At 37.9% G+C, this 26,254-nt stretch overlaps 1 protein-coding gene across 5 annotated transcripts in view; it reads right to left on the reverse strand.

The window, feature by feature from the left end:
* LOC139696032 (long-chain fatty acid transport protein 4-like) overlaps window positions 1-26,254 on the reverse strand; it is a 95,505-nt gene that overhangs the window by 11,374 nt on the left and 57,877 nt on the right. For 4 of the 5 annotated variants that reach the window (XM_071594645.1, XM_071594648.1, XM_071594646.1 and 1 more), the window contains one exon: window positions 1,218-1,477. In XM_071594645.1, the coding sequence (XP_071450746.1) occupies window positions 1,218-1,477 (260 nt within the window). Of the gene's footprint in view, window positions 1-1,217; window positions 1,478-20,287; window positions 20,443-26,254 lie in introns of those variants that run through there. The other variant, XM_071594647.1, reaches the window with a different exon arrangement.

Raw genomic sequence — 26,254 nt, forward strand, 5'->3', positions numbered from 1 at the left:
ATTTCCACCAACTTTGAAGAATTCCTTACTGTGTGATTTCAAAGATAAATATTACAGCTTATGATAATTATGGATAAAATGGCATTTAACATAGTCTGCTCATTTTCAATATTGAATTAAATCTATTCCTGGTATTACTTGATTTAAAGTAGCTATTCTACCTAACTATGAAGGTGAGTTTTGTAGTCTCCTGAATGACTATTTACTTACCCTTCACTTACTGTATAATGAAGTTTATAATATATTTTGAATATTCTCATAAAATAGAGCATATAATAAACATTAATGTATTTAAAAAGATTTAGTTGGATAAAAATATGAATTGGCTTACATTAAAAGATTTAGTTCATATTTTAACTTTTAAAGTGCAACTTCTATCCTAATTCTTCTATCAACCTAGTCACCCTAATAAGTTTATCACAATATATTTTTACATATCTGGACAATTTTTCTTCACTTAGTGTATTTCAGAGGTCAAATCTATTTCATAAGGATTCTATGCACCAGTAAATATTTCTAGCGTAAAAAAATTTACAGAAAACTCTGTCTAAATTTGATTGGTTCAATGAAGAATTTGGAGTACCACAACTCTCTTTTTAAAAATTAGTAATGTAAATTCATTATCAAATGCCACACCAATTACACACCAGTGCTCAATAGTTTCACGTGAGTGGTGGAGTTAAAGAGTCTATGATGATTGAGTCAAGCTGTAAGGAAAAAAATTTGACCAAACCTCTTTGATTAATGTGAAGGTTGGTTTGATAGTTGAGGACAGGCCTCAACTTATGGCTAAGTCCAACAGTATGTGCAATTTATCCATTAGTGAAGGGAGGGTGAGGTAGTTCCTTTTCCTATTCTGGGCCTGGTTTCCAAACAATCATTCGGCTTCACTTACATTTACCAGACGGGTCATGCACAGCTTGGTGGAATTTGGTGGTGTACAGTCACCAGGTGTCAAAAAGGGCTCTCCATAGAGTAATCAAATGCTCTAACTAACAGGCTATCATATACATAAGGAAAAAAACATCCTTACTCAATAGTGAGTCAATTATTAAGTCACGGTAAAACAATTATTTGCATAACTTGTGAATGGTGTAGCCCCTATATCCAACACTCACCATCAGGACATTTCCTTTGGATAAAATGAATTTTTTCGAGGAGAAGAACCAATGCAATTTTTCTAAAGCAGTTGAATGGAAAAATGAAGATGCACTCACCTGCTGTCCCGCGGCAAGGTGCGAATCATGACGTACAGTCGTCGGTATCGTCCTCCGGTTAAGACGAAGGCCAGGAGAGCCACGACCACCAGCTGCGCCACGGATCCCCATCCCATGAAGTACCATAGCACCAACGCGGCCGCGCAGAAAACTGCGGCGAGTGCCATGACTAAGGCTGCGCGGCGAAGTCCTAAGTGGCTGAAGAAGGGAGAGTGGGGCCTCTTTTCGTTCAGGGACTCCGGATCGCAGTTCCCGACGCCCTATTGGATATAAACAACAGGGTTTTCGCGGTTAACTCTCATGAAGAGCAAGCGGGGTTCACGGCCTGAAGCAGAATGAGGTCTACGGCGCTCGGAATGCGCCGTTACGGAAGGTCTGTTGCTCAATGGCCGCAAAGGTGGGGAGGGGGGGGGGGAGAAAGATGTGGATTGCCCTCAGCGAAGAACCCAGCTCTTTCACGTCAAGTGAGGCAATCGAGTTTGTGGAGGAAGACAAGTTATTGAAAACTCGATGGAAGAGCGGGGAAACGGATAAATTCTTGCTAGATACAATGCTCACCCAGCGCCAAGGTGAGCTAGATTAATCAAAAATAAATGTACGTAGCAGATCCAAGCGTATTTACCCACCTAAAGGAACGTTCATTATTTCCGGATGACTAATTTTTTAATGGATTTAAGTTGTCATGAATATATCAAGGCAATCAATGGGATTTGCCTCAAATAAATAATTTCAATGACTTGCTTCAAAGGAAAATTTCTCCGAGAAAAAAAACTAGTGAGCACATTCCTTGTACACAACACATTTGCTGATGAGCGCTATTTTTTAAGAAGCTTCCTTCCGTCACTTAGATCAACTAAGTGCATGGTTAAAAATACATAAAAATAGCACCACATGAACATATTATCTTGTAAAATGAACTAAATAGAAATATTTACAATGATAATTAAAAAATAATCTTTATTCGGCATCAAAAGAAAATGTTACCTCGTGAATTGAAATACCTGAGGAAAAGAAAATGGATGATTTACAAAGTTTCAGTTTGGATAATGAGATAGAAATACCTTTCACCTGAATTACCGGCTCTTCAAGCTTCTTGTTTAGCAGAACTCTATAAACAGTACGTACAAGCTATCGTTTCATACTACATCTCTTTAAATTGAGCAGTTGGATTACTGATGTCACTACTGTCTTCACAGCCTCTAACTACATAGTTCAAGACTGCCAACATACGTCAGCTTTTGTAACTAACTGGGAGGAGAATAAGAAAGTGTAGCGGGAAGCGGTTTCAGTTTTGAACGTGTTTTGTTTTGCATCAACAATGTTCAATGCTCTTTCCGCAAAGACCATATTTAACTATATCTTAATGGTTTATGGCATGATGCGATCAAATATTTCAGTAAAATCTGTTTAGCTCATCATTTGGCGGCCAAAAGGATATTCCCAAGGTTGACGGTTCCACCTGTGGCTCATCACAGCATCAAAAGTGAACTCATCATCTTCATCACATCTTCCAAAAACTTAAGTAATTTCTCTTTGAAAATTATTTGTGGGGCGAAATTTTATATGCTTTTTCCCGTTACCGAAAAGTTTAATTTACTATCGATTATGTTATAGTTAAGTTCTGATTATATAGTATAGCTCATTAATGATGGCCCCCAGTATAGCTGTTATAGTATTACCATTGTCCTCTTGGCGATGATAAAATAATAATAAAATATAAGTTCAGCCTGAAAACATTGAATAATCGACTGTTGAGATTACAATATATAATAAGATTATATATTATAATCTCATTTTACTACCTAATTTTCATTCTGTTAATTCCAGCCTAGACATTTTATGCCTGGAATAGGTTTATAATTATATATTTTAATTTCTAACTGATATGGCAATTTTAGACCAGTTTAGGATGGATGTATTTCGATTTGATTGCTCTAAGTGGTGCATTTCCGGGAGGAAAATCTTTCTCAACAGAAATTAGTCACTGTATAACCCCATAATCAATGCATTTTCGTTATTTTTGCCTAAGTATTTTGTGAGATAGTTAAAGAATTCATAAGGAATTATAAGTTCAATAAATTCCAACCGTCACCCACCCGTGTTGCGATGTTCTTAGTTGTAGTTTTACGGGAGGCGATCGACAGCCTAGGTAATTTGCGCCATTAGGGATGGACAGGAAAGGATGAAGGGAGTAAAGAAACCCGGCGTCGGCATTAGCCTACTCATAACGAAAGGCGTCAAGGGGTCCGTCCGCGGCTTAACGTCCCATCCGACGGAGGGCGTACTCACTCAAAGTGCCCTTCACAAAGCATCTCGAGCAGCGATCGGACGATGCTCCTTTCCGTGATTTCTCAACGCCTGGGTTTCTCCTGATTGAGTGTTCTGTGAACCCCCACATCACACACGTCATAAATTCTAAGGTCACCCGATTTTTTACTTGGGACTGGGAGTAGATATAAAGGTGTGGTTGAGCATAAAATACGCTAGCGCTCTTTATGAATGCAAGACATACAGGGTGCGTTCCGAAAGTAATGAAATTATATTTCTAAAGTAATTTATTTAACAGATTTGCCCGAGCACTTAAAATTCTTCAAATTACTGTCCTTGGGCCTCTACACATACGTATTTTTCCAGCGACTCTGCCATGACCGACCGATGTAGATATCTGCACCATGCAGTGAAAACGATTTGTACAGCTACCGATAGAATGAAAAGCCAGTCGGCGAGGCACCTAGTAATTAAATAACTTGAGTGAGAAACCTTTTCAACCCTTTAAATAGAATCTTTTAGTGCACAAGAACAACACGATCATCTTCCTTGATCTCCATTTATACGGTTCAATAATCATGCTATTTTATAACCTGTTAATTCCGTAGTTTCACTGGAACATAGGAGGACTATTTACCATGGAAGCCCATCCGTAGGGTTGTACATGTGATTAAATTTGAGATACGCGGGCACTCTGTATGAATACAAAACATAGATGGCTACAATGCACAGTGCACAGGATATGTATTGCTGCCAATAGAGTAAAAAGTGTTTTCAATACTTAAAAATGGCGTCTAATAATCCGCATTCTCCGTTTTTACATGATTTAACACCCATCCAAATTCAATTCTCCAATTGAGTGAGAGATATGCGTTGTTATGGATGTGCGTTCGTGGGCGCGTGACAGTTGAAAACGGTCGAACGTCGTGGGTCAGCGAGCTCGAGAAGTTTCGGACGTGGACTAGCCGGTTTTCCCAGGGGAAAAAAGGGAACACTGCGTCAGAATTGTTGGCGAGCATGTAATGAGGCGTCAACATTGTAAAAAAATGTATACGTTTACAGGGAGATTATTTTGAGAAGTGATAAACATTTCAACTTTATAGTATAAATAGTTTTGAGAACAACATTAGTATAATTATATGAAGAATACAATGTATCTTTCCACTGTCCTTTATTCGCGTACAACTAGTTTCAACGCTCAAGCGTCATCATCAGGTACATCATAAGGTACCGCTTGATGACGCTTGAGCGTTGAAACTAGTTGTACGTGAATAAAGGACAGTGGAAAGATACATTGTATTCTTCATTTAATTAACATGAATTTCCACAAAGTTGAGCCGGGAATAATTTAACATTAGTTTACTTAGAACTTCAGCTAACCTCTAATGGATAATAGCTAATAACCTCTATGGATTAAAGCTACGACAGCGGAAAGATACTCGTGCCAGAAGACTTCGAGAAAATTATAATGATTGCAATACCAAAGAAACAGAAAACAGATAAATGCGAAGAACACAGAACATTGAGCCTGGTGACTCAAGCATAACAAATCCTTACTCGGATAATTCGCCGAAGAATAGAAGGAAGGATAGAAGGAAACCTCTCAGAAAACCAATTCAGGTTCAGGAAAAACCGAGGAGCAAGATGGGCAAACCTCAGCTTGAGAGTTCTGGCCGAAAAAATGTTACACGTAAATAAGTCATTATATGTGGCATTCGTGGAATTTGAGAAGGCCTTCGACAACGTCCAATGGAGCAAGATGTTCGAGATACTAGAAGCGCTTGGATTGGACTACAACGACAGAATAATTATCCATAACCTATACAAAAATCAGGTTTAAAACAATGCAAACGAAAAATGGAAGAAAAATAGAAGCCAAAATAAACAAAGGAGTAAGACAAGGATGCAACCTCTCGCCAGCAACATTCGTGTACCTTGAAGAGGCGATAAAAGAAACACCGGAATTGGGTATAAAAGGAGACAGGGTAAATGGAGAAGAAATCAACATGCTCCGGTTTGCAGATGACATCGCAGTATTGGCAGAAATGCGAGAGGACCTGCAAACAACTCTTTAAGTGCTATGGATCAAGTACTGGGGGAATATAATATGAGCATCTAGAAGAAGAAAACTAAAATCCTTATGTGCGTTCTTCTCCTAGACCTTTATCATTTTTGTGCGGCCCGAAATTTTCTATTCTTACAAGTTTCTCTTCCTGTCCTCAAGCCCACAGCATTATGCTCTGGTGACTAATATGTTTTGGTGAAGTAATTTCTTACCTCCAGAATTACGTTGCCAGCTCGCGGTAAACATTTTTCCCCGCGGAATGCCTTCTTTGCTTGGGATAATCACCTCATTATTTTCCATCGTTTCCTGACCCTGCTTCTCAAGCAACAAAACTGTCACTTGTAGATTTTGTTTATGATAGTGGAATATAGTGTACTAATTATAGTGTTTTTTCTTCTCCACTTCTGTCACAGGACGTAATTTGTTTTGTTTCATTTTCACTTTCGGGCAAGTCTTCTTCTCTATTAACGAGATACTAATACACATCTCTTTATCTCTTCCTCACTGTGTATTTGGCAAAAAGCATCACTCTAGGACATTTTCCTTCGTGAATATGCTCGTTGCAAGTCTGTACGTTGAGTCGCTTCCCCGAAAACTGCTTCCGCGAGAGGGCGACCCACCGTACATCTCTTTTCCAGGACCCTTCGAAATGTCGTCTCGGTCTGTGTTGATTGAATTCGAGGGACGGGGACACGGTGCACCGTATGCCTCTTTATCCCTACCCGCCGTCCGGCGGTGGTTTGTCGTCGCTCGGCCTGTTAGGGAGACGAAGGGGAGGAGAGTGGGAGGGATGGGGAAACATGTCTCCCCTTCATCTTTTCGGCTAGATCAAAGTGCGCCGTGTGATCGTCTGTGATGTCGTTCCCCGCCGGCAGAGAAACCCAATTCGCTCGCTCGCAATTGCCGAGGCCGTCAGGGAGGACGTGCTCAATTTTGTAACGTGTGACGAGCGATGGCAACCTTACCGTCCGAATCGCAAACCGCCCCCCGCGGATGCGAGGAGACGAAGCGACACTTGTCGATCCGATCTGACAGCTGTCACTACTTTTGATTATAGCGTCGTTTTTTTATTTCGGAGAGCTTGGGAACAATCAGAGAGGGAATGCTGCGCTTATGTAAACAAATCAATGAAATGAAATGAGATGTCTCGGTAGCGCAGTATGCAGCGCGTAAGTCTCATAATCTTAAGGTCGTGAGTTCGATCCATACCCGGGGCATGTATTTTTGTCGGCCCCGGTGTGGGGAGGGGGGCGGGGTATCGTCCTCGTCTGCCAACCCGGGTCGAGGGTTCGATTCCCGCCTAAGTGGTTTTTCTTCTACCTAGGGCTTGGGTGTATGTAATTGTCTAATTGCTATATAAATGTTCATAGTCCGATGTAGAGGTCGAAGTACTGTTTTTAGGCTAATGCAAAATAAATAAATAAGAGAAGAAACCGTGCGTGTGTATTTTGCCATTTGCATTTTCATCTAGAATTCCTGAAATTTTAACGAATCGAGCTGTTTTCCTTTCACCTTTTTTTATTTTTTTCAATCAACCATTTCATGGATGTTTTTGGATGGACACACCCTACACTACTACATATACTTCCTTCTTCAATTGCGCATTCTTTCATTCCGTTGCTTCCGCCTTTTCCATTCTTCCCCACATCCACATATCAAAAACTTCCAGTCCACGCGTCTTAAGTTTCCGAGCCGCTTAAAACCACGCTCCATAAGAAAGTTTTCACTGATTTTTTCTTAAAATCCTTACTCAACGTCTATGTATTCAATTTCCTCCTCCTTGTGGAAGTACCTTTGCCTAAAGCAATCCTTATGTCCCAATTATATGGATCATCTTGGTGCAAAACACTTTAAAATTGTTCTACCTTTCCAGTGTTTGCCCTCCAATTTCCTAGAAATAGGAAGGCTAAGTTAACCTTTTGCTTCACAACCCTATTTCTCGCGATTGTTCATTTTCGAAGATACTTTTTTTGTCTACAATTATTCCTCTGTAATTGTAACATTAAATCTTAACCGGGATCCCGGTCAAGGCGAATGATTTTTACACCCTGAAATTGTTGCATTGAAATCCATATTAGCGGATGACTCCGTTAAAAGTTACTGTTGCGGCATCTCCCGCAGTTTCTTTGGAATTTACTATCGACATGTAAATCTGCAATTGCGCATTGAATGAGTTTAGAAAAAAATTGAAAAAAAACTTGATTGATTTTAATTTAGGTTGGTTTAATTTGATTTCGGTTTGTTTGTAAATAAATAATGGTTGAATATTTGGAAAATTATCCATCCCATCAAGTATTCGGCGAGAATCTTGGCCCAATATTTTGAAGTTCTGCTCGATGAATTGAATAAAAGAGCCCGGAACGTGATAAAATGCAATTGAAGAACAGAAGGCGCAACAAAATTATTAAAAATCGGAGGAGGGATTCTCTGGAGACACGAAGAATCACCGCCATATTAAACTCACTGAAATGGTACCCGTTAGGCAATGGTACTTGCGAAATATAGAGGTATTAATCCAAGTTCCGCGCACTGCATCGTAAGCTCAAGACAAAAGTGACAGAATAAGTGAGAGAGAGAGAATGAGATAGACTAGCTGACAGACTCAAGGACCAGTTCTGTTTTTACACAATCCACTATCGCAATTCAAACAGAAAGAAAAGCTAAAAATATGAAAAAGTCTCTTTCTCTCTCTCTCATCTATTTTTTCCCTCTCATCCCTTTTTTCTTTTTCGTGGATGGTGACCCAACAACCTTTGCCCCATGCCCTTACGGCGAATCGCAGGGACTTGTGAAATGTTGATGCTAATTTTATTTCGGAGATTCAAAACCGGGTGAAGCCCACAGTTGTAGCATAAGTGGAGTGCCTTGAACGTGTGTGGCTGACGAAATCTAGTCCTGGTCCCCTCCATGCATGCGTGCCCGCGTCTTTCACTAACAGCTTATAAACCGTAGGGGCGTGAATGGCCAGTGGGTCGCTAGGGAACGAGGTCCTTCATAACGGGAGTCTCCGTTTCACTTCCGCTCTTCTACTTTTTATGAGTCTTTCTTCTCTCTTTCTCTCTCTGTCCTCCTCTCTCGTCCTACAAAGAGGGAGAACGCACCACGCGATTCTACACTGTCTAGTGACTATCAGATTTATCTGCGATGGGGGAAATAAAAGCGTGACTGACCCATTTCAGTCCTTGAACCAGCAGTTCATAGACCAGCGCCGTGAATAAAGTTTCTTCTCGCAAGTCAAGGAATTATGATGAGTTGTAAAACCCCTAGGGAGTAAGATGGAGTTGACAACTTTAGTCTTTAGTTATCAACTAGGAAGGAATGGCCCCCTAGGATTTCAGAGGAGGAACTGGGAGGACTATTCAGTCAAGTTTCATCTCCAGCAAATTATGCACGATCACTAAAATTGTAGTTTCATTTTAATTTATTCTGCGACTTTATGTAAAATTTATTGGACTTGAGTGCTTCTACATTATCGATATATATTATATATATACACACTTTACATCGTATATATATTTATATATATTAAATATATTAATATATGTATATATATATATATATATATACACAAACACATACATATAGATGATGTAGAAGGACTCACGAGAACAATATAACATTTGGACGCCACAATAGAACACAAAATAAAATAGATAACCCGTATATATATATATATATATATATATATATATATATATATATATATATATATATATATATATATATATATATATATATATTTTTTTTTTTTTTTTAATTTTATTAGGTAATCTACCGGTTAAGGTAGGTGTTTGGATGGACACAGGTCCTAAATAAATATTTTGTGACTCATAGCAAAACATCTACATCAGGTTCCTCTTCATCTCTGAGTACCTTCTTCCTCCCTTCATCCCGTCCAACATCCCTATCCTGTTTCTTCCCTTTCCTCGTTTGCCTAAAATTCTCCCCTATATTACAGTCTTCAACATCCCACTGCCGGTCAATACCCCCTTCATCCACTTTTCCTGCCTCCATAGGATTGCTCCCAACAAACCCCTCTCTTCGCCCACCATACCCAGTACTTCCTCATTTGTTTTCTTCTCTGTCTATTTCACCTTCTCCATTCTTCTCCACAACCCACATTTCAAAAGCCTCCAATGTACGTCTATCCTCCTGCTTCAATGACCACGTTTCCGCACCGTACATAGCTACGCTCCATATCAAAGTTTTTACGAGTCTTTTCTTGATATCCTTACTCAATGTCCCTGTCATCAACTCCCTCCTACTTGTGAAAGCCTCTTTGCCTACGCTGCAATTCTTCTCCCTATGTCCCTACTACTTTGGTGTTGGTCCAAAACACTTCCGAGATACGTAAACTGTTCTACCTGCTCTAGTTTTTGCCCTCCTATTTTAATGTTTAGCTTAGCCTTTTTTTCTTGAAAATCGCAAAACCTTTGTTATTACAACCCATTAAAACACGAAAACCCGGCATAGGGCGAACATATACTCATTCACATGGAAATAGATGTAAGGAAAAGGGATAGGATCACGCATAAAAGACGAACACAAGAGAGGTTGGGAAGGCGGAATCAAGCAGACTACGAGTGTAAAAATATTCCCTAGACCGGGATTTGAATCACGGATCTTTCGACTTGTCGGGCCGAGAGCATCGGCCCGGTAAGGGAATGGGGAATTCGAAATTAGGATGATGTGCAATTTAGAAAAAGAAATTTCTAAAGCTCTTTTTCCCATTGATTGAAACCTACTGAAATCATATCTCTTGCATAAATCACGATTTACAGCCGTTTAGGGCTAGTAGAGTTGAAACATTCGGTCTTCATTGTAGTTTTCCTCCATGAAATTAAATGTATGTTAAGCAAACTGAAATATCTCACCTTATAATATGATCTAGAAGAGTATATTCGGCTCTAATGCTGAAAAGCTTAATTTTAAGTCAGATTCTCCAACTGAAATCGTTTAACCACCGAAAGAAGGTGTCGCACAGTTTTGGAAGCGCTGAAAAAATCTACTTGGTCCTATGGATTCTTTCTCATAACTCTGTGTTAATGTTGGTGGACTGAGTGAAAATATTCGTCATTTAGAATTTTCTTTACGCCAAAACGTCTGAAAGACTGAAAATTTCACCACCGAGATGAAAGATTTGCAAAGTTTCGTCAGTCTAGATATATCAGCCTCCACATTTACTTTTCAAGCCAGGGAATGAATACATCGAAGAGCATTTCTGTAGCCAATAGTCTCATTTATGGCGACGATGGCCTTTTTAATCTCATGAAATAATGAAAACTGTAAAGATATAGGGATTCATTCTCAGTATAATTCTCGTGTCATTTCTGTCTGATTTAGTGGATTTTTCGTTTGCTGAGGGTTCATCAGCGAGATTTGTCTATTCAGGCACTACTTTCCTTGAAAGATAATTTATCGGTGGAATAATGTGACTACATATCATAAATATTTGCTAAAATAGTGGTCATTCATTCATTTAAATTGTTATCCTTTACATTTATAAATTGCATGAACATGATCAAATGTGTGTTAGGAGTAAAAGTGCCTGTTCCCAGACCATTTGCATGAACCATAAAAGGTGTGAATGCTGGAGCGGTCGGAATTCGGTGTTGTCAACATGGAAAAACAATTGCAATAGGAGAAACCAGCCCGAGTCCATCGCAATCGAACGGAATGTGTGTCCGTTATCAGTTTGTTCGAACAATTGAAGATCGAATCCACAGGTTGTTAAAGGGCTGAGTAGAATGTGTGAAAGATGTCAATACCATGGGAAGTGGGACGCGATTTCTCCGCCGTGTTTTCAGATGCTGGAACGGTAGTTTTGCGTTCTTTATTCACGTTTTTCTCCGAAAGCTTTTAATTGTGCATCTATGAAGTGGGAAAGTAGGAAATGGGATTCGGGCGAGTAACAGAAGCTATTTGAACCGTGTAAGCATCACAATATGAACTTTCCCTCCTAACTTTAGTTGGTGGCTAAAGAAAGGATCTAGCTACTCGAAAATGTGTGCAGTGAATCGTGAACAAAAGTACGTGTCATCGCGCAGCGAGATCTCGAGCATGCATCGTCAAGTTTTTTTTAAATTCCTTAATTTAAGTTATCTTATAATGGCCCCACACTACTTTGGTAGATCAGACCACAAAGATAAACTAAGGGAGATAGATTCCAGGACAGATAGGTACAAATACTCATTCTTTCCCCGAACAATCAGAAATCATAATAGTAAGAAACCAAAGTCACTTTAGAAATATTAAAAACATTGAATTCAAAAGTCGGAGCAAAGTTAAACACTGCAAAGCTGTTAGGTATACCTTCAGGTGCATGTGTATGTAAGATGTAGTTTGAGTGTTAGCATGTGTGTGGGGTGTAAGTGTTCATGCATGAATGTATGCCATGTTTTTTTGTGGATGTATGATTTTGTGGTTTTTGCATGTGGTTTTTTCTCTTTTCTAAATTACGGGTGGTGTCCTAACACCCCCCGCCACACGCCCTTGCGGCGGCTTGCGGGGTATTAAGTAGATGTAGATTTTAAGTGTTTTGTCCGATTCCTATGTTATGACTAGGTAAATTCTATGGTATTCTAAGGTATTACTAGGTAAATTTGATGACAAGGTCAAAGAGAAATGTTATCTGTCGCTGGTTACGCCTCATTTAGAATATGCTGCAAGTATAAGGGATCCTGACGAAGTTGGATAAATTGCCGAATTGGATCGCTTGCAGCGAAGAGGAGCTAGATTTGTAAAATGTTGCAATGATAAACTTAGTAGCGTATCCAAAATGTTAGAGCAGCTAGGCTGGGAATCACTCGCGGAGCGAAGGTTAAATTACAGATTGAAGCTCTTGCATATATTGGAAGGAGGTCTCTTTAGCAGTGATGTTGAAAATGTATTATCACCCCAATGGTACTATATTATGATAGATCATGTCAACAAAATTAGAGAGATTAAGTGTAGAACAGGTAAATTTAAGCTGTCATTTCTTCCACGAACAATAGGGGATCGTAATAACATTGTGCGACCGCGGTAGGGTCATATTCGGGTAAAATTATTCAGGTTTGTATTCACCCCCTGCCACACACCATGGCGGTGGATTGCAGGGCATATAAATAAATAATAAATACTTAATTATTGCAATTTCTAATTAGTACCCAATAGTTAATTGGTTATTTTTAATCAATAACCAATTAGACATTGATTACGGAGTTACACAGGGCTATTTAACTATATATGTTTACGGCTATAGAACGTTTATACAGGATAATAAACGCATATACGGATATATAAGGTATACCTGTATACGGAGCTGTAACAGTGATGACCAACGTATGACCAGAGTTATTTTTTAGCATTTCAATTGATGCCTGATGATTAAAAATTCATCCGATATTTTTTGGCTCATAAATCGAAACAAGGCTGTATGTTCGACGGCACAGCAATACACATTCATAGCATTAGTTTATTAGTCGTTGTTCATACCCAAGACTCACGCTGTTGTCGAAAACATTGCAAAGCAATATATACGTAGACCGATGGTGTTGTGCCACAAAACGATGAAGATCTAAAAATTATTACTTTCATATGCAAGCTTAATCACATGAATTTCTTATATTTCGATTCGATTGAGGGGCACTTCAAATGGTCATCCAGTAGCTATTAACGGGGGCAGTAGTGCATTAGGTGCGTCTTGCCCAAGGCTAAAGATGAACGTTGATTGAATGATGATCACGAATACAATTGTCTGTATTAACTGAAGAACTGTCGCAATCGCTTAATGCAAAATAACAATGGTACATGACGCATGTTTCCAATTGATCGATGACAAGTAAACAATTTCAAAATTATGCGTAATTAAACAATGGAAAATCGAAATGAAAAACTAGTTTTAAACCCGGAAAAGTAAGTCAGGAATATCTATTTTTGATTAAGCTTCTTTCTTGTGTATCATAAACCTGATTATTAGTGTCAGACATATGTTAAATCAAAGTGCAAAAGCCAAATATAGGATTAAATATAAAAACATTTAATTTCTCCTCCATTGAATTTTCAATAGCTGTTTTAATAATTTGGGCGTGCCTTCCGGATCATGACATTCATCGTTTAGGATTTCAGAAATTACATGCATATTGCGGCTTTAATGTTTGAAATTTTGAAAGAGTTTTGCACGAAATCATATCATTTAATAAATTAAAGAAGAAATACAGGTGCCAGACTGTTGGTGACCTATTGATGTTCAGCTTCCAAGTTATTTACCTTTTAGACGATATGAAGATGCTGACCATAGAATTGATGCTGGAGTGTGATTTTTCTGTAAAGATGTGGTGATAATTCATTCCTTTCCAGCATAAAATCTCATTGTTTCGTTATATCAACATGTATCAGTCCTTATCCACTGATACTACAAGTCATATTAGCAGTTCAAACAAACAATGACAAAAGAATTCAATGCTACAATTTTTAGATCACACTGAGCAACTTAAGCAGGAAAGTATATCATCACGTATCCAAACAAGTGCGTATATACATTAAGGCATACATTTGGTTTGAAATAATCGGAAAAAAAGTTTTTTGACTAGATGTATATTATACTATTTTATAGTGTGATTTACTGAACATTATATTTACGGATGGATGTATGATGGAATATGCTCGTTTATTTCAAAACTAAAAGGCGTTACTGCCACGCGGGTACTGGCTGCTGATTTGTTGCTATAATTTTGCCCAAGGTGAGAAAATAATACCTGATGGACCGAAAACACCTGTGTTCATATGCGCCAAACGAAAAGATATCTATGCAGAATACAATTTCTGCAAAATGATTTGCTTATCCTCACTGTATTCGAGTTAGGTTCCAACTCACCGTAAGACGGATGATATTCGAGCCTTTATTATAGTACGGCTTAAGTGAATTAGGGTTGCTCCACATTTAAGTTTCAATTAAATTACTTCTCCAACAAAGTCTTTGTTTATACTGAGGAATACATTATTACAGGCTTGAAGTGCATCTAGATTCAACCGCTGCTTTCTTATCGTCTACCTTTCATCTTCAATGCCATAAATTCCTGTTAGAGTTGCTGACCTGGAGAAAGATTGAAGGATGAAGATGATACTGGGATCAAAAGTGAGTACCTTCACCATACATAAATCCCTAGGATGCTTCTAGGCCATTTGTGTTTCGCTTTTATTTTGCTGTTAATATTGTTGGATACATTTTTAAATGTAGGCACATACGTATTGTATTTCTTTAGGGACATAACTAAGTTTGCATTGTTGGAATATTTATTGCTCCTTTAGTTAGAATTTGTTGTTACATTTTCTGACCTTCGTTGGACTTTTAGTTGAAAGAATCATACAATGTTAGCGGAAAGAATAAAAAAAATGTATTTTCATTTCCAGTTATTTTCACTAAGAGAAATTACGACTGTAACCTGAGGAATATTCCACAGCCAATCGAAGCGTACTATTAAAAAAATGGCAAAATAAAAAGACTGAAAGAATTCTAATCCGCACAGATTAGGACAAGGCTAATAGGGTTATCTTAGCTAAATGATGTTGAGTTGAAGCGCTGGCGTTTTCTTTTGATTATTAAGGATTATTTTGTAACATAATCGAGTATTTGTACTGATTTTTATTTCTTATTCGCTTTAAAACGCACGTAGGGTTATAGGTACGGAAAATACATTTTTGTTTCCCATTCAGACTTAAGCCATTTAATATACCACGATAAAGTATCCGTTGTAACTATAAGAAATGAGAGTATGTTATGATTAAAACAACTCCAACTCCGTGTCTGTTACATAATCACTAATCGTAACGCAGCATATTGTCACACGTTAGACATGCGCGCCAAGAAGCTGACTGAAACAATGGAACTTATCATAACAGCGAAACCATTACCCTTGTGACTCCACAAATTATCCAAATATTGCTGGGATCCACCCTTTCGACTTCACAACCTTGAATCCATAAAGTGCATCGCATGCTCCGAGTGGCCGAAAACATTTGACATGAATGAGAAGATGCGAAAGGCATTATGCATGCAACAAACATTGGGTTTGAAGGGAATCTATGAATGCATGCATAAGTTTGCGTTTTTTTAAGGAAGGAAAATGCTATTAATATCTGAAAAAATAAGTTTTTCTATTGAATGGGACCCATTAAGTAATGAAATGATAGTACATTGTTCGTTGAACCTCAGCAAAAGTCAAACATTAAATCAGTTCCGCAATTTTTGTTTCGTGACAATGGGGAATGTAAACTCAAGAGAAGGGGTATTGTCGGGATGTTATTAACTTTTTCCTTCAAGTATGGATTTCCATAGCAAATACGTCGATTGGAACATTGCGACATGATAATATATTGCGATGTCATGTAATGACTTCCTCTCGAGTTCAGAGATACTTAAGACCCTTGGAAAAATTTGAATGTCAAGCACGTGGCGCCCTGTACAAAATGTCAGTGTTAATTATTTCATCAATAAAATTAAAATATTGTGGAAGTATAGCGTTTTACACGCATTGCACGCATTTAAGCCCATCATTTAAATTTGAATGAGCATATTATAACAGATAGTTTGTTACCGTGCTTCGGAGACGCTTCTTGGTACCTAACCTCTTTATTTTCAGCGGAGAAAATGGATGTGTAGGTTCCCTTTAAATGAACACTGAATGAGTATTTTCATCAAAGGAGGTTTTCAAGAAATAGGAAAGCTAACTTAAACGTTGAAATAGGAGAGCTAGAGTAAGTGGAACAGTTAACATATCTTGCAAGTGTTTTGGAACAAGATGTTAGCATTAATTAAAAATAGCAATTTTCCACAAAAATAAAATTTAATGCGACCGGTTTCAATGTTACTACATCATCATCAGGTGATTGCTATTTTGCTATTTGCTATTTGCTATTTTGCTATTTTGAAAATTGCTATTTTTAATTAATCATGATATTCCACCATATCACGCCTGAAACGTCTCTTTTTATAAGATGTTAGCAGTTCAGACGAATAACTATAAAATAATTTAATGCCATCCAGTAACTTAAGCAGCTATGTATGTCATCACGTAATTAAACAAGTGTGTGTGTGTATATATATATATATATATATGTAAACAAATAAATAAATATGCAGATATATATGTAAACAAATAAATAAATATGCAGATATATATATATATATATATATATAACATATATATAATATATATATATATATATATATATATATATATAAATAACATTTGGAACTCACAATAGAATAGTTAGTCTTACTTGAAGATAGCCTCGGAGAAAGCCGAAACCTCAAATAATCTACAATGTGAGTGTCCTTTTAAGTCTTATCTATTTTATTTGTGTTCTATTGTGCCGTCCAAATGTTATACTGCTCGTGTGAGTGTTTCTGTATAATCGACATATATATATATATATATATATATATATATATATATATATATATATACACACATAAATATGTATATAACATTTGAACGGCACAATAGAACTCAAAAATATAAACAGAGAACACGTAAAAGGACACATTTCAGGTTTAAGCTGTTGGCCTTCGCTGAGGCTTTCTTCAGGTCAGACTGGAGGGTGTGTTGTATAAATATATATATATATATACATACATATGCACACACACACACACATATATACATTAGCACACACACACACACACACTTTTTTGGGTGCGTGATGATAGTCCCGGTCAAGGGGATTTTTCCTGCTGTGAAACCGCTCCCTTCAACCTCACCTGCTGGCCTTGTGTTTGTCCTTCATGTGCTCCCATCAATTTTCTTCATTTGAGCATATTCTCGCCATTTGTCGGGCTTTCATTTTTAATATCCAATTATTTATAATAGCAGTAAATCAGCTATATTCATAATTAAATTTTCCAAAATCAATAGAAAAAACAACCGAAATTTTATCGATGTGAGATATCCTCACTTGTGTGTGAGTAGGAGGTTTTGATGGAGTTTTGCGGAGACGGGTTTATGGAGAGCATGCTGTAGAGAAACTTTTGAATTAGGAATTCCAGAAAAAATGTCATTTCGTGTAAGCTGAAAAATATATGCGGGAATTTATCTTCTGTGGGGCGAAAACATTTTTTATGTCAACCGTTGTTCCTAGTTAATTTGTGTGAAATCAATGAATACCTGTATATACTAAAATATATATTAGCCGGAACGCACTTTGACTGCAATTCGTATTTACCAGTATTTCATGCTATCCGTTATGACATCGAGTGGCTTCGACTCCGTTGAATATTTCAGAAAAGTATTATCAATTATATATGTAAATAAAACGCCCAACGCAGCTTGTATCATGTTATTCATACGATGCCGAATTCAAAATCATATTGTTCACGGCATAACGATCTCGTGAGGGATTCTAAGGCCTCCCAATGGCGAAAATCATTCCGTGCCGAGAATTTCCATCTCTTTAGAGGTTAAGAGAGATAGGAGCTGTCACAATAACCGGTTCCTTATTTAGTTTAGCCATTTAGTTCAAGGTCTAAAACACTCATGAACTAAGGTGAGCGTAATGCGAATATCGCGGCCATTTTCAGAAATTCAATGTTGTGACATAACTTTGATCGTTTTGGAGAAAATATGTGCTCGAACCAGTTTTTGTTTTTCCGCAAAAATTGCCGGATGCCTGAAAAAACCCGCTAGGGATAACTAAGGTAGAATTTCAGACATTTGATGTTTATTTATAAACATACCATAAACACAGTAATCAACCCGAAGGTCGGTATGGTAGGTGAAGGTAGAGTTCACCCAGTACTAAGCCCGACGGCGCGTGAAATTCACACATCAGGGTAGGGGGGCCATTTCCTTTCCCTGTGCCGGTTATGGTACCCCGGGAAGATCTGGTGCCAGAAAAATCCAATAGCTTGGGTGGAGCTGCAGGTGCCCAGAGAGGTTTACCCGGGAATCGAACCCGGGCTCTCCGGTCAGTAGTACAACGCTCTACTCCTGGACTACCGCGACTCCCTATTTATAAATGTGTTTACTTTATCTTATACAAGGAAATCGACCCTATTAATTTGGGCCTTCCATATTTAAGACAAAATTCCAAAATCTACTACATCCACTATATTTCTCACTACATTCATAATGAAATTATGCGAAATTATGCCACAATGTAAAGCGATGTAGAATTTGAATCTGTTCTTCAATGACAAACTTTATATTCTTTGTTATCTGAATCTCAAAATTTCTTCTAATATGTCTTTTTGTTTTTTAGTATTCGGCGATTTCGTTTTGCATTCCCTTATTATTGTTGTCAATGCAATCCGTCCGTAATTGATGAGTTATATGCTTTATGACCATTTGAGCAATAAAGCTGCTACTATTACTGTCAAACTCATTAGAGTAACTTTGAAAGCCACAGCAAAGAATATGGACAAAGGATGAACAATTTTAGTTACAAGAGAGAGAAAAGGAAGGGGCTACTAGGAATTGCAAGGGAGAAGAAAGGGATACGAGGCAAAAGGATACTCTTAATAAAAATAAATCTTTTTATTTGGATATTGAGCCCAAACAGTCACTTCAATTATCACGTCTAACCCCTATTACCACAATATTATTTCGCAATAATATTACTGTTACCTGAAAATATTTCATTTTCCTGAAGGCATGTGAAGAATTACTTCTTCAATTAGGATTTTTATACTCTATTCTAACTGTTTTTATTCGGTGGGAAAGAATGAATCCCTAAATCTAAAGGCTATAAAGTTATTCAGTCGTTGAAATGTGCAATTTTTTCATTATAATTTACAAAACATCCATGTGGAATCCTTATGAGAAATTCTTAATATTACGCCCTGAAATTCGTTGACCATAGCGGCATCATCACATAAGTCGGTCAATTGGTTTTGCGGCCTTATTTTTCATGTACAGTCAGTCCGACTGATTAATAGTAGGTGTTTAGTCGCTGTCCGAACCGAAATAGTTTTATGAAAGTAGGTATAATTTGTAAGTGGAACAAGAGTTTTTCATAAAGCTCAAATATTCTACGATTTATATAAATATTAACCTTATTTATTACTCATAATATATTAATATTTCATCCAAGTAAATGAAAGTAGTATATTTTTGCCTATACTGACGGTGAAAGCTAATGCGATAACGATAGTATTGGACGAGTACCGCGTTTATCACTCTTTTGCAACCTCTACGTGATGAACACTCGGCCTCTTCACCGGCGAGCACCATCGCGAAACAATTGGCTGCGACAAGTTGCTCTTGGTAAACATTTGTTGCAAACCCGGATAGATGAGGGTAGAGCTCACTTCGTTACCGACTCTCAAGCCCGTTACAGTCGTAAAATTCAAATACTCCCTTTCCACTGGGAGTCTTCCATTTCCATCACCACTGTGGTTTCGTGGAAAGATTAAATAAGAATGAAATCGCACAGATTTGGTTCAGTCTGGAATACCGAGTGGTTTCACCCGGTTTTCCAACCTGGGACTGCACGGTCAGAAGTAGAACGGTAAAGTCCACTAGGCTACCCCACTATCGCAGGATTTCTCGAATTCGTGTCCATTCACACTCGACCCTATTCCGATTTTAACATAGTCCTTATGACGTGTCTCGGGATTTTAAATGTTGTGGTACAGACGTCAACCACCGGCAATTCGACATTGACACTCGAAAGAGCTTGAGCTAATTCGATGTTAGATAAACGGCCTCCAAGCACGCTCACGTAATATAATTGTACACTTGCAAGATGGCAGGCTCACCTCTGTTGGTCGTCAGCAACAGGAGTTCAAATCGCCATAGTCCGTCGTTGTAGGATTGAGATTGCCAAGGTGGTGGGGGGAAGAGCACTCCCGTTTCGATCGAAGGGGGTGAACAAACCACGGCTATGAGCAACAGGACAGACGACCCAGTCACACGTGCGTTCGCCCCGTGCACCAGAAATAGTCTTCCTTCTTCCTTACCGGCGTAAGCTTCAGATGCTGCCTCCCTTTCTTCCACCTCCCCTGCCTCTCCCCGTTTCGTCCATCTCTCCCCTCTCCACTCCCTTCCCCTTCTCCCTCCTTCTCCTCCAACCCCCTCTCCGTTCTCACGTCAGTGGGACATCCGTGGAGGTCACTCTTATCGAGGTCAAGGGGAAGGGGAGGAGAAGGGTGGGGATGATATGAGGGAAAGGGAGGGGGGGAGGTGAGTTTTGAGCAAGAGACCGTGCATAAGGAACTTTGAGGTGGGAAATGGCCGGTCTGTTACCGTCCAGGGAGGAGTGGTGCACCTGTGAGAGGATCTGACCAACACCAGGAAGACGTGCTCACTCATGGGCGCGCGTTACTCAAATGGCAGAACTATGAGATGAGTTTCGTAGCTTCAGAAGCCAATTAAATGGAACGAATTCCGAAGATTCAGGTGATATAAAGTGGAATTTAAATATGAGAGCCATTTGGATATGGTAATTGAAATTTACCGCAATTTACGCTGTGAAAAATTGAATTGAGTTCGGATGAATTATCGAAGGATTTTTACGCTCGAAGGATATATGTAGACTTTTGTATGAATTTTTCGGGAAGCAACACACCAGTGGTTACCAGGGAGTACAAAGTTTGCTTATCCTAAATAACAGTCCACCAATCTGGACTCAGATGTAGGCTGGTTGTATTATTTTCGTCTTTACTCCACGTAGAAATATGAAACCGTGACTTTCATTCACCTAAATTTGGATTCTCTCCCTCCACTTATCTATCTTGAAGAGAAAACTAAATAGATGAATACAATCTTCTCTATAGTTGGGGGTAACTATACGAACTCAACATTTTAATTACCGAGTTGAAAATGAGAAAGATCCGACGACCAGATCACTGTTTTCGTGAATGGTTTCCTATAAATAGATTGTTTGTCCTAATAGCTATGCGTGTAGTAGTCTGAATTTAGGTCTACCGCAATTGGGCCAACTTTCACCATCCTAGTGTCCCAGAGAATCTTTTAGTAAATTATTATTTTTATAAAGTGATGAACAATTGTCATATTCTGCTGAATTTTAATCCACAAATGCACGTTCAAAAACAAAAATATTAAACTACACTTAGAGTTGATAATAATTTGCTCGTTCAGTAAATTAAGTCTCCAAAACTGCCTGACTAATATTATTTTCTCTAAGCTTCTTACCAACCTTTTTGTTTGTTTCCATATTTTATTAATATCTTCTTAGTTAATTTAAATGGAAGACATAAAATTAAATTAATTAATTTTATCAGATTTTTTTGAGAATACGTACTGACTTCATTTAAGAAATGCATGGCCAATGCTTTGTTATTCTTGAAAACGATACCAGACGATAGGGCTGGTGAAAAAGGACGATTTCTCATTTTTAAATTTTTTTCTCTTAAAAATCTTCAAGACACGGTAAATTATTTCTCCAAAATTGTCTATAATCATCTTACAATGAATGGGGAAATGTGTGTTCTTATTTATTCTATGCAATATTCAAGGAATCTTCTCGTTACGTACGAATAAAAGTTGTGTAAACCATAGTTTTGCGCAATAGAACTGAATGACCCTGCGCGTTATGTCACCCGACTCCTGAAGAAAAGCTATTGGACTCGAACTCCAATCTAAAATCGACGCTTGTAAATGATGATTAAGAAGCGCACCTGAAAATTCATCCATCAGTTTCAAAGAAGTGCGGGAGGTGCCGCCACGATTACTTTACGGAGGCATCAGCTAATGTGCACCGAAATTCAGAAATTTCACAGGATAAAATTCATTCGCCTCGACCGGGACTCGAACCCGGATCCCTCAATCTCCTGCCTAGTGCTTTAGCCATATATTTTGAGTACTCTTCTGCTGTTATTTGAATTTGTCAAAAGGAAGACACCTTTCTGTGTCAAAATTGGCTTGAGTCTCTTGGACTGTGGTGCTGTGCACACGACTACGATCACTTGTGGCTATTGTATTTACCATTATTCATCGTAACATCGTGATTGTTTAAAAGATCTAATAAATTCACAGTGTAAGAGATATCACATGACAACATGGTACCCTGCAAGCCACCTCTAGGGTGTGTGGCAGGGGTGATTAAAAACGAGGAATGCAACATCAAAAATAAGTTATTCTACATTGTTCGTTAATATGCATATATATCTATGTATATATATTATATTTTAGCATATTATATATATATATATATATATATATATATATATATATATTTTAAAAATTCAATTAATGCATATCATGATCAGTACAGGTACTATTTCTACGGTATCTAAATAAAATAAACTTTTCTACGTACACAAGAGGAGGTAACTAGAAGAACAATAAATAAAGCTAGATGAGGTAAGGACAACATGCTTAGCTACTTAGAATGAATAATAATTTTCCCCTAGCGCGGTCGGATAGTGTTATTCCCATCCCTTATTGTTCGTGGGAAAAATGGCATCTTAAATTTATCTGTTCTACGATAAATCTCTTTTCTTTTTTATTTACATGAGCTCTGCCACAGTAGTACGATGGGGCTAATAATAAATTTTTAACATCATCCCTAAATCGCCGTTGTTGGTAGGCGTAAATGTACCGAGGTCAGCATGCCAAGAGAAACGTTAGTTCTATAATCTAGAATTTCTGAACTATTTGAAGACCGAGCTATTATTAGAAGGATATATTTTGGATATAATTTAACCACACTCGAGAACGAAGCTCAACGTCAACCTTCATTAAAGCATATTTCAGGTTTCAAAATTGGATTGGCACTAATTGGAAACACCAAGATCGCATGGTTCGTATAAATACAATCTCGCATTGAATTTTCATTATTTCAACCAACCCAATCAACACCATTAATGCGAATGGGAGGTTTATCTAGTGAGCGTTATAAAATAGCCAAATATATGTGTTTATCTGCAGGCATATTCTCAAAAAAGAAATCCTTTTCCACAGTGCAGAAGTAGTTGAGATAAGAGCATAAGACCACAGATCACCATCTCTTTCCTTGTATAGTCTCTTCCTATTATGAGATAACACATTTCAAAAGTTGCGTATTCTTTCAAATTTAAAAGATGCGTAAGTATCCAGGAAACCTTCCCTTGATGAATCTTACTTCCTGAATCCATCAGTGAAAAGTAGAATTAGTTTTCACAGCAACTATCTGCGATTTAGTTAGTTTTTGGAGCGTGAAAATTTTGAGAAATTGATCCTTGCATTTCATCAACTACTAATGTATACCAGATAAGGGTGTTGAGCATTAAACATCTGTCCTACTTCCAGTAAGGGATTCAAAATTTATATTTGATTGAAAGATAAATTGGGGGAAAGGATTAAATATTGCATTTTATTTCCTTGTTTGGTATACATTTTCACATGTTATTCCGTTGCGTACCCCAATAGTATCTGCTAGTGTAAGGAAACGTTTTAGAACAAATTAGTTCTTAGCCTCTTTGGATGGTTTTAGTATTTAGGATAAAGGTGAGAGATATTTGAAAAATTCAATGGAATTATCAAATAAGGAAGATTGTATAATATACGTAAGTCGCAGCATGTGTTCCACGAAGATATCATTTGCAAATTTGGATCCACACACTTAAACACGAACAACGGTTGCTCAGCCGTAAAATTATGTCAAATTGGAATGGAATGTGTTAAACTCGAAATTAATTACAGGACAACTAAGATCTCTACCTCGCGACAATGGCGGATTGACTTTTCGTAATACCTATTAATATACCTCTCTAATGGTGTCTTCGTTATTTTGCATTCTGTGACGTGGTGATTCTCAGGACAAAATGCAATACTTAATTTACCATGTATTGAATTTATAATGGTTTTGATTTGATTTACTTGTTTTTCACTTGTTTTACTATATATTGAATTTAGCTTGATTTTCATTAGCCTGCAGATATCAGCTTCGATATTTCTATCTACCTCAACGTAATTTAACTAAAATTGTGACCATCATTTGGCGAAAGTCTACTTTCAAGGGGTGTAGATATTGGTACTTTCTTTCGAAGTTCTGATCTTCTTCGCGAATTAATAGCATGGCGAAGATATTTGATGCTTGAGTTTGACTACAACATTTGAGCTAGCCTTCAGCACTTCCTACCAGAACAGCTACATTTTATGAACGCCATCTACACGTAGGTCGTGGTAATAATACCTGCTAATACTTAGGTTCCGCTTCTTTTACGGAACGGAGCTTGGGCATTGCATTAATATTTGAATTGAAATATATATATATATATATATATATATATATATATATATATATATATATATATATACAGTGAGCGGCAACATAACTTCCTTTTTTATAAAGCAAAACTCTTTTAAAAAAAGTAAGTTATGTTGCCGCACCCTGCACTATTGAGTGAACTCCATTCGGCTGTTTGCCGCTCCAAGAAAGGGTAAGTGAAGAGCATTGCTGTGAATTGTATTTGATTTCGTTTCTGGGTCACATTTGAGAAAGGGAAATTATGAAGCAATCGCCTTCCTTAGGTGACGTACGCGCGCCATCATCATCATGGAAAATCTATGCTAATTAAAATTAGTGTTTTTGTGGCATGAGATTCATCTTTCCGAGTTTCAAGCTTGGATGCCCGGTGTAAAACGCGGAAGTGAACGAAGGAAGTTTCCTGTTTGTTGAACTTGGAGAGAATCACGCACTAGTCGACATGACGAAACAGCAAACCGACCGACAAATATTACGTGACATGTGCTGGAAGTTGAAGGGGCTGTCTAAGAAAACCACTAAGAGATTGATGTAACATTGTAAAGAAACGCGAACGAGCAAATCAACTAAAAAAAAGTTATTATGCCATATCACGCGAGTTCGGAAATGAAACGGAAACGAATAATATGGTTCCCTAATTGATGCAATACATATATTCGGCGTGCAAGAGAAAGTTTGATGCAGTGGACTCGGTATGTAGATCTAAACGCAATCTACCCTCGAAGTTAAAAGATTATGGAGTCTATAGCTGCTCATATAAGCTTTATTTCATGAAAAGAAAGAAAGGGATTGTGCACCAACCAATGTTTAATGAAATTATCCACCAACCAATAATAATGTTGAATGAATCTCTTTACAAGGCAGATTTTGCGGATAAATGCGATGTGCTGGGGTTGATCTCTGGATTGATCGAGGCTAAGGCCTTTCATCTCACTCAATCTCCATGCGGTTTTCTAACTTTTCTCATCTTGAGGAACTGCCGTCTGCACCCTTGTGTGTTTATGAGGTAGTAGGGTGCGCCACTGCCAACATAAAATCAGAATGTTTCGGGGGACATGTATAAACGGACAAACTGATAGAAGAGATCAGCTGATGAGGCATCTCACGGACATTTAAAAACGGGAGTTCTTGTTCGAATCAGAGCCAGTTCTGGGTTGATAATTTTAACCATGCAATTGAGCGGAATTCCTACGCGATTTTTAAACCTACACATTACTGCCTAGGAAATAATAACTGTCAAGATTTGAGAGCGGACCCCTGAAAATATTGTTGACTGCAGAAGGAAATAAATGGGCGAAGATAAGGGTGGAGAGCGGATAAAAAGAACCCTCAAACTCCAGTCTCGCACCTAATTTGGGCTCGACAGAAAATTTTCGGACGCGTGAAGGATTGCTAGGCAACGATGTCGAAACATGCCACCCTCGCAAACGGTTGAACCTATTCCCCTCTCGTCCTAGTAAATGATAAAATCTACTGGCTAAAACATAAATACAACAGTCAAATAAAACCAAGGGAA

The sequence above is a fragment of the Hetaerina americana genome, unplaced genomic scaffold, assembly GCF_022747635.1.
Source record: "Hetaerina americana unplaced genomic scaffold, ioHetAmer1.1.p SCAF_65, whole genome shotgun sequence".
Taxonomy (NCBI): Eukaryota; Metazoa; Arthropoda; class Insecta; order Odonata; family Calopterygidae; genus Hetaerina; species Hetaerina americana.